Consider the following 9,093-nt stretch of genomic DNA (forward strand, 5'->3'; position numbering starts at 1 on the left):
TCTCTCCTATCTCCTACCCCACACAAATATTTTACCATATAATACCCACTTTCTTAATTCTTGTGCCTCCCTTAAATAGGAGTCAAAATCCTCTCCATTTCCTCAAAAGAAATGGTGAGACCATTTCCTTTTGACGGACGAGATTGTATTTTATCAACATCGAACGGTTTACGATTTATACATAAAAATATAAGGTTAATAGAGTATAGAGAGGATAATATTATTAAATGAGTTTGTGAGAAGAAATGGAGAGAAAGGAAATGAAGAGGATCCTAATTGCTTAAATAGGGAGGGTTATTTAGAATAAGAGGGAGTATAATAATTAAAACTAAATGTCACCAAATCAAATACTCCTATAATAAATAAGCAAAATATAATTTTAGATAAATAACAACCACATATGTAACATGACTTCGCAATGTGTTTTGAAAACAAGTTGCTCAATTACTTTACAATATTATATCATAAATATTAGTTTTAAAAAACATCAAATTCGTTTTCAGCAAGTCTTCCTTATGACGGGTCAAATATTATCCACATGGGTAGATAAGACAAAATATGATGCTACTCCCTAGGCATTTTGCTTTTGTCTTATCTCCTCATGTGCGTTGTAGTTGACCCGTCACAAATTTGCGACGGATATGTCCATCACACATGAGAATTTGTGATTCGGTCTAGACCATAAGCGCCTAAGCTGTATTGCACCGGGCCGATTGAAGACCGGAATTTTAAAAACGGGGAACGAGGTCCGGACATAAAAAAAAATCCGGTCTTATTTCAACCCACACCAAATATTTCAATTCAGCCCATTTATCTGGTCCGGACCTAAAGTTGGTCACCCTACCTCGCTATAGGAGATTACGAGTTATCCCTTCAGCAGCATAATCCAAATTCGTAAACTCGTCATTAAAGTTTAGCGCTCAAAACTTTCTTGAGTGACCACGAAAATGGAGAAAACCCGAATACTAATAATTGGAGCAACCGGAAATCTAGGTTATCACATCGCAAATGCCAGCATTAACGCTTCACACCCTACGCTCGTGATCCGTAACTATGACTGTTGGCCTCACACCTGGTTCCAACAATGACTCTAACCTTCTCAAAACCCACTTATACCCTTCTTTACCCTCATTCTCAATTAACGCGTAACCTATCAAAAAACTTTTTCCAACAGGTGTGACACCTACACATTGAACCAATATAAGACCATATTTATTTGTCTTGTAAGTGGAGTCGATTAGAATAACATTTGGCCACGCTTTAAACATCTTCACCGACTCTGGATGAGTAAACCAAACATGTGTAAGTTTTTTTGTTTCAGGATGTTTGACGGACTCACTAATGTAGTTAGCTCGGTTCGCTAAATGCAACATATATTGCACACTATTTCTCCCATCTTTATCCTTCGCACTCAATCGGGCATTCTCATTATAAATTTGTTTCAGAATCGGGGGCGGTTGATCAGGATACCGAAGCGTAAAAGCATGTCTAACCATCCCCGGTTTCACGTGAGACTGCCTATACTGCTTAATCAATTCTTTCTGTTCTTCAGTAAATTTCGCTCTACGCCTGTGACCTTCTAGAAACTTTCCAAACTTGTGATTGTGCACACCGCACTTCGGAACAACAACCCACACACCTTCACCTTTTTTAATCATTCTTAATGAAAACGGACACATAAATTTTTTGGTCTTCGATTTTCTTTGCGGTTTCAAGGGATCCTTAGCCTTGCTATTATACGGTCCGTGTCGGTCACATTTCACTATTTTATACGGAGGACTCTTTTCCATGTGATACTTAGCCTTTACCAAATGAAAGCCTAACCCATATGCAACTTCATCACAACGATCAAATGCTTCTTCAAATGTGTTAAACGGATGCTTAAATACAAAATTATCACCGTAATCAACATTCTCTTCACCGGGATCTTCATAATTTTCCTAATTAAATCAATTAAACGTTTTTTTAAAATTTAAATAACAAATAAAAGTCCATTAATGTAAAACACAATAACGTTTATTACAAAAAAAAAAAAAAAAAAAAAAAAAAAAAAAAAAAAAAAAAAATGGTCCATTCGTGTGAAATACACGAAATAACCCGGGCCATTTCGTGTTAACCACACGAAAAAACCTGGGCCATTTCGTGCAGTTCACACGAATGGGTCTGGGCTATTTCGTGTGTTTTGCACGAATTGGTCTGGGCAGTTTCGTGTATTTTGCACGACAAATCCTGGGCCATTTCGTGAATCTCACACGAAATCATTTTTCTGGGTAATGTTGTACGCGTGTTTAATACAAAAATGCGTCAAATTTACCTCATTCTCTTGCGTGTTTTCATTGTCTTGCGTATTTTCAGCTTCCTCGTAATTTCCCGTGTTACTACCGTCTCCATAACCACTACCTTCACCGTTACCGTAACTATATTGTTGATCGTTGTACCGATAATGTTGTTCGGCATTCCAATCGTTTTGAAATCGATATCCATCATTGTTGTACGAATTATCATTATTGTACGAATTATCATTATTGTACGAATTAAAGAGATAATTAAAAAAAGGATTTCCGTCATTCATTTAAATTTTTCCGGAAAAAAACAATTTTTTAAAGTGTAAAGTAGAGAGAAGGGCAAACTTGAAAAAAAAAATGAATTTTAGGGGCGATATGAGTATTTTAGGGGCGGTCTTTAGTAATTCTTGTGCCTCCTACCCCACACAAATATTTTACCATATAATACCCACTTTCTTAATTCTTGTGCCTCCCTTAAATAGGAGTCAAAATCCTCTCCATTTCCTCAAAAGAAATGGAGAGACCATTTCCTTTTGACGGACGAGATTGTATTTTATCAACATCGAACGGTTTACGATTTATACATAAAAATATAAGGTTAATAGAGTATAGAGAGGATAATATTATTAAATGAGTTTGTGAGAAGAAATGGAGAGAAAGGAAATGAAGAGGATCCTAATTGCTTAAATAGGGAGGGTTATTTAGAATAAGAGGGAGTATAATAATTAAAACTAAATGTCACCAAATCAAATACTCCTATAATAAATAAGCAAATTATAATTTTAGATAAATAACAACCACATATGTAACATGACTTCGCAATGTGTTTTGAAAACAAGTTGCTCAATTACTTTACAATATTATATCATAAATATTAGTTTTAAAAAACATCAAATTCGTTTTCAGCAAGTCTTCCTTATGACGGGTCAAATATTATCCACATGGGTAGATAAGACAAAATATGATGCTACTCCCTAGGCATTTTGCTTTTGTCTTATCTCCTCATGTGCGTTGTAGTTGACCCGTCACAAATTTGCGACGGATATGTCCATCACACATGAGAATTTGTGATTCGGTCTAGACCATAAGCGCCTAAGCTGTATTGCACCGGGCCGATTGAAGACCGGAATTTTAAAAAGGGGGATCGAGGTCCGGACATAAAAAAAAATCCGGTCTTATTTCAACCCACACCAAATATTTCAATTCAGCCCATTTATCTGGTCCGGACCTAAAGTTGGTCACCCTACCTGGCTATAGGAGATTACGAGCTATCCCTTCAGCAGCATAATCCAAATTCGTAAACTCGTCATTAAAGTTTAGCGCTCAAAACTTTCTTGAGTGACCACGAAAATGGAGAAAACCCGAATACTAATAATTGGAGCAACCGGAAATCTAGGTTATCACATCGCAAATGCCAGCATTAACGCTTCACACCCTACATTTATTCTTGCTAGAGACTCCTCATTTTCCGACACTTTTAAACGTCACAAACTCCATTCTCTTTCCGACGCTGGTGTTACTATTCTCAAGGTTTCCCCTTTCCTTTTTCTCTTTTCTACCCTTTTCATCATTTTTTGTGGGTTTTTCTGGGTAGTTCTTCAATTTTTGTGGGTCCCACTTTTTACCCCTCAATTTTTTTTTACCGTGTTGGTAAAAACCGTACTGCGAAAATTAGTTAGGTTTTTTAAATGGTTGTTTGATTTTGAGTGAAGGGTTCATTGGACGATGCGAGTAGTTTAGTTGAAGCAGTGAAGAAAGTTGATGTTGTGATTTGTGCAATTCCAGCTAAGCATGCTCTTGATCAAAAGATTTTGATTAGAGTCATCAAACTTGTTGGTTCAATTAAGGTTTGTCCCCATCATTTGTTTAACTTTGATTAAAATGCGACTCGGGAAGAATAAAAAATGTAAACATTTGTTTGATTGTGAAGTTTTACTGCTGTTTTGTTTAATGGTATTTGTTTGTTGGAATCAAGGGAACATGTACCTTTTAGAAGAAAGTAGTTTTTTAATCAATTGTATAAATACAATAACTTGGGCAATTGTTAATGATTTAATTTCACATTGGCAGAATATACTAATTGAATTGGTATTAGTAGTTAATTTTGATCGAGAAGCCGGGCAATTGTTAATGAATGTATCTCACATTGGCACAAATAACTAATTGAATTGGTGTTAATAGTTAATTGTGATTGAGAACCTGGGCAATTGTTAATGATTATATCCCACAGTGGCACGATTAACTAATTAAGTTTGTATTGGAACTTGGCTGTTTCGAACTGGGCACAATATGAGATGTATGCCGAGTTGCTGACAAATAAATTGTAGCTGCATGATACATTACCATCATCGCACTGCCTCTAAAGAAGCTTTTGGTTAGAGTCTAGCAATAGAGGGGAGGGGAATGAGCGCCAGTGCGCCACTACTTTGTACGAGTAGACGAGTAGTAAGTAGTATGGAGTAATATTGAAGCGGTTTTTGACGAGTCCTTGATTAGTAATGCAACAACTCTGCTCCCTTCGATTTAGAAGTATCTTTTACTTTGTGTATATATGCAAGAATTAAGAAGTAAAATTTGATGTACTAATATTTGTAATCTTGTTTTTTCCTTTTTACCCATCAAGAATAAGGTCTTTTAACACTACTTGAATCCGTGTGTGTATAAGACATGGAAGGTAACTCTGCAATCGAGTGGGTGTATTAAAAGGTCCTTCAACACACAAATGATGCAATTGGGTAAAATGTTTCCTGCCAAAAAAAACTTGCTATGATTTTTGTAAGGGGGACACAATGACAATTTTGATGGCTGATAGTATGTTGATTTGTAACTTTTGCCCGTGTCACTTCTTGCCTCTTGCAGAAATTCATTCCTTCGGAGTTTGGATTAGATCCAGACAAGGTACAGGTGTCTGGTATGGACTACGGCTTTTATGCAAGAAAAGCTGAGATAAGGCGGATTGTTGAAGCTGAAGGCATTCCTCACACATACATTTGTTGCAACTTCTTCATGAGCTACTTACTTCCGTCCTTAGTTCAACCTGGAATGAAAACTCCTCCTACGGATAAAGTGACTATCTTTGGAGATGGAAACGTCAAAGGTCGACTGAAATGATATTTCATATGCTAGTAGTTTTTTGTTTCCATTTTCAGTTGGTCAAAACTCGGTATTTCTAGACTTTCTGATATGATAAAATTAAGCAAAATGATCTCATTAGGAGAGAAAACAGTCTCTCTGGGTAATCACAGTGGTAAAGCTACTGAGGCAGTAGGGTAATGTTGGTGGTAAATTAACGCCATGTTATTGTGGTTGACGAGAAGTAATTTTGCCTGCATGTGTTTGTTGGCAGGGGTGTTTGTCAATGAAATAGATGTTGCTGCCTTCACCATAAGCGCTGTGGACGACCCACGTACTTTAAATAAAGCCATGTATTTGAGACCGGCTGGAAATGTTTACTCCATGAACGAGCTGGTTGATATTTGGGAGAGTAAGATCGGAAAACAATTGGATAAACTATACGTTTCTGAAGAAGAACTTCTTACCAGAATCAAAGGTATTTTCACTAGCTTGAAACTCCCTCATGGCTTAATATAAAATTTGAACTCTTCAAGCATCTTCAAGAACTTTAAAATGCATCCTTGATAATAAGTTATCAGTCTAACTATCCAACATTAAACGGAGTATTTGAAGTGAAATGTCTTAGATGTGCTAAGAGCAGTCCTGTGTGATATGCAGAAACCCCATATCCTCAGAACATGGAGCTTATCTTTATATACTCGGCTTTTGTCAAGGGCGACCAAACATATTTTGATATTGAATCAAGTGGGGGTGTAGAAGGAACTGAGCTCTACCCTCATCTCTACTACACCACAATACAACAGTTTCTTGACACTCGTTTGGCCGCTACCATACCTTAATTGTTCTATGTTTTTGCATATATTTGATTTGCTCGAAACATTTTCAGGATTGTCATTTGATTAGTGTTTTCTTTTTGAATGAAAGAAAACATTACTTATATTTTTGCTATCATTAAATGCGGTTTATAGGGTACGACTATTGTAGGATGTACGCGTATAATATTTCAGCATTTTGTCAATCTTATGCTCCAATTGTGTGTCAAACAATTATGTTTTCCCTCTGAAATGCAAGCCTTTAGCATCTTGCCATTTCGTCTTTGATCCCGATGCTCCTTGAGTTTAGCCATTAGTCTAGAACTCATACCGAAAATATAGCCCATATAAACGTGTATGTGATCTTACCCTAGTACTTGACTACTTTGGTAATAAACTTCATGAATTTATTGTGAGATTATCTTTGATGGAAAAATGTGACCAAAAGTAATAAAATAGTTTACTAAATAATAATGCAGTTGGTCTTTGCTTTAGATGAGATGACCTGAAGCAATAAATGAAATTTTGTAGCCATTTTACAGCCAAATGTTACCACTATTGAAACACAAGTTACCATAAGCTATAACACTGGTCGTACTATTGTGGTTACATTTAACCATAAAATGGTCACATATATTCGTCTGAAGTTTTAGATGAAAAGTGGCTAATTAACTGAAACAAGAATTTATAATAATAATAATAATAATAATAATAATAATAATAATAATAATCGTAGTCTACCATAAAATAGGTGTGGTTGTTATGAAATACGTATCAAACAAAAGAGCCACTTTGAGTTATAATCAACGAATACGGAAAATACGAAAAGAACACCAAAAAGGTTGTCTCTCATGTGTTATTGTGTTTTATTACTTTTTGAGAAGGACAAGTTACTGAAAATTATGAATAAAAAAATACACGATTAAGTAAAATATGTAAATAAAAAGAACAATTACGATCATCTTATAATTGAACATAGACGTTAATGACAAAAAAAAAAGAATGAATGTGGACAATATTCAGCTATTCTTACAAAATAAAATTGACATCTCAATAATAATTGCTAAATCCGACAAAATGTTGAAATTGAAACGTTTTAAAATGTTCATCAATCATCAATCATGGTACTACGTAGTATCAAATATCTGGCTACCCTTCCTGCGTGCTACCTACCACATATACCCAATATAAATACCAAAGACAATCAAACTCATTTTCCACAACCACAATAATCCGCTTTTACAATGGCGAGCAAAATATTGATAATTGGAGGGACCGGTTACATAGGAAAGTTCATCGTCGAGGCGAGTGCCAAGGCCGGACATCCGACCTTCGCACTTCTCCGCGAATCCACTCTCGCTTCCAAGGCCGACCTCGTTGAGAAATTCAAAAACCTTGGTGTCAATATTATCAATGTTAGTATTATCCGTGTTATTTTTCATTATGACAAAATAATATTTTTCTTTTAATTGTTTGATGATTTGTGGATTATTAAACGTTTAGGGTGACTTGAACGATCATGAAGGACTAGTGAAGGCGATAAAACAAGTGGACGTCGTGATCTCGACTGTAGGAAGCGCTCTTGTTGGAGATCAACTCAGAATTATTGACGCTATTAAAGAGGCTGGTAATGTTAAGGTCGGTATCAATTTGATCACTGTTTTACTACGTCCATGATCCGTCATTGTCTATTTGTCTCCGTCTATTATTGATTGTCGAATTGTCACTCGAAACAATTATGCTTCGTGAATAAAAATATTAACATTGTAATTAAAAGAATTATACAAATTACAAAGTGAACATTGTAAGATGTTGGGTGGAACACATTGTTTCATCAAAACATATTTAAATTACTTTTATACGGTTTTTGCAAATTGCTTACGACATATTTTATTCAGAGGTTCTTGCCATCGGAGTTTGGGAATGATGTGGACCATACAATCCATGCTGTTGAACCAGCAAAAACAGCTTGGGCTACCAAGGCTGAGATCCGTCGAACAGTGGAAGCCCAAGGGATACCTTTTACATATGTGGCCTCCAACTTCTTTGCTGGTTACTTTCTTCCTGGTCTGTCTCAGCCCGGTGCTACTTCTCCTCCTAGGGACAAAGTCATCATTTTGGGTGACGGTAATCCTAAAGGTATCCTTCTCGTATTAATAACGCGCTGACAATCAATTACTTATGATCAGACGATTTTATATTAGAATTCATATATAACATGATTAAGAATGTGGAACAAACTGATTTTTTCGCATAAGTCGAGCCTGATTATTTGATTTGCTTATTATACACAGCTGTATTTACGGAGGAAGGAGACATTGGCACCTACACGATAAGGGCCGTTGATGATCCAAGGACTCTAAACAAGACCCTTCACTTCAGGCCTTCTGCTAATACACTCTCCTTTAATGAACTTGTCTCCTTATGGGAGAAAAAGATTGGGAAAACCCTCGAAAAGGTTTACGTTCCTGAAGAACAAGTCCTCAAGAACATTCAAGGTAACTCTCGGTTGATGATCAGTTAATTTCATACGAGAATTTGTGTTTTACGTTTTGGTTATGTGATTGCAGAAACAGAATTTCCAGGGAATATACTTTTGGCAATCAATCACTCTGTTTATGTGAAGGGAGAACAGACTAACTTTGATATCGATCCATCGTCTGGACTGGAAGCTACAGAGCTCTACCCAGATGTCAAATACACGACTGTTGACGAGTACCTTGATCGATTTGTCTAGAGTTTCTTTCCTTACTAAAATGCTAACTATTTCTTTTACCAGTTGAAAGTGTGATTCAATACTGAATGTAAACTTATCCCAGTGTAAGAATGTGTTATCTTGTTTCTACTGGTACTCAAGAATATGACCTATGTTTGCCGCCTTGTCCTATGAATAATCTATGATTACTTCCACATTAATCGGT

The 9,093-nt window shown here is 36.1% G+C and overlaps 3 protein-coding genes across 3 annotated transcripts; 2 read left to right on the forward strand and 1 right to left on the reverse strand.

Moving 5' to 3' along the window:
- Nucleotides 1-1,025: 1,025 nt before the first annotated feature.
- On the reverse strand, nt 1,026-2,572 carry LOC141600676 (protein FAR-RED IMPAIRED RESPONSE 1-like). The gene is made up of 2 exons (XM_074420920.1): nt 2,315-2,572; nt 1,026-1,940 (listed from the first exon to the last, which is right to left on the reverse strand). The coding sequence occupies exons 1-2, from the start codon at nt 2,570-2,572 to the stop codon at nt 1,026-1,028; spliced, it is 1,173 nt and encodes a 390-aa protein (XP_074277021.1).
- Nucleotides 2,573-3,544: 972 nt separating this feature from the next.
- Nucleotides 3,545-6,391, forward strand: LOC141599321 (putative pinoresinol-lariciresinol reductase 3). The gene is made up of 5 exons (XM_074419305.1): nt 3,545-3,815; nt 3,998-4,132; nt 5,145-5,382; nt 5,632-5,835; nt 6,018-6,391. Exons 1-5 carry the CDS (start codon nt 3,636-3,638, stop codon nt 6,197-6,199), a joined length of 939 nt encoding a protein of 312 aa, XP_074275406.1. The 5' UTR covers nt 3,545-3,635; the 3' UTR covers nt 6,200-6,391.
- A 965-nt stretch (nt 6,392-7,356) lies between these two features.
- LOC141599326 (phenylcoumaran benzylic ether reductase POP1-like) lies at nt 7,357-9,093 on the forward strand. Its single transcript, XM_074419310.1, has 5 exons — nt 7,357-7,587; nt 7,676-7,810; nt 8,071-8,311; nt 8,467-8,670; nt 8,743-9,093. Exons 1-5 carry the CDS (start codon nt 7,417-7,419, stop codon nt 8,907-8,909), a joined length of 918 nt encoding a protein of 305 aa, XP_074275411.1. The 5' UTR covers nt 7,357-7,416; the 3' UTR covers nt 8,910-9,093.

This window comes from Silene latifolia, chromosome 9 (genome assembly GCF_048544455.1).
Source record: "Silene latifolia isolate original U9 population chromosome 9, ASM4854445v1, whole genome shotgun sequence".
Taxonomy (NCBI): Eukaryota; Viridiplantae; Streptophyta; class Magnoliopsida; order Caryophyllales; family Caryophyllaceae; genus Silene; species Silene latifolia.

Coding starts and splice junctions, on each gene's coding strand:
- LOC141599326 (XM_074419310.1), top strand. CDS start 7,417: ATGGCGAGCAAAATATTGATAATTGGAGGGACCGGTTACATAGGAAAG. Junction 7,811..8,070: donor AAGAGGCTGGTAATGTTAAG/GTCGGTATCAAT, acceptor TATTTTATTCAG/AGGTTCTTGCCATCGGAGTT. Junction 8,671..8,742: donor AGTCCTCAAGAACATTCAAG/GTAACTCTCGGT, acceptor ATGTGATTGCAG/AAACAGAATTTCCAGGGAAT.
- LOC141600676 (XM_074420920.1), bottom strand. CDS start 2,572: ATGAATGACGGAAATCCTTTTTTTAATTATCTCTTTAATTCGTACAAT. Junction 1,941..2,314: donor AAAACACGCAAGAGAATGAG/GTAAATTTGACG, acceptor TGATTTAATTAG/GAAAATTATGAAGATCCCGG.
- LOC141599321 (XM_074419305.1), top strand. CDS start 3,636: ATGGAGAAAACCCGAATACTAATAATTGGAGCAACCGGAAATCTAGGT. Junction 5,383..5,631: donor TGGAGATGGAAACGTCAAAG/GTCGACTGAAAT, acceptor GTTTGTTGGCAG/GGGTGTTTGTCAATGAAATA. Junction 5,836..6,017: donor ACTTCTTACCAGAATCAAAG/GTATTTTCACTA, acceptor TGTGATATGCAG/AAACCCCATATCCTCAGAAC.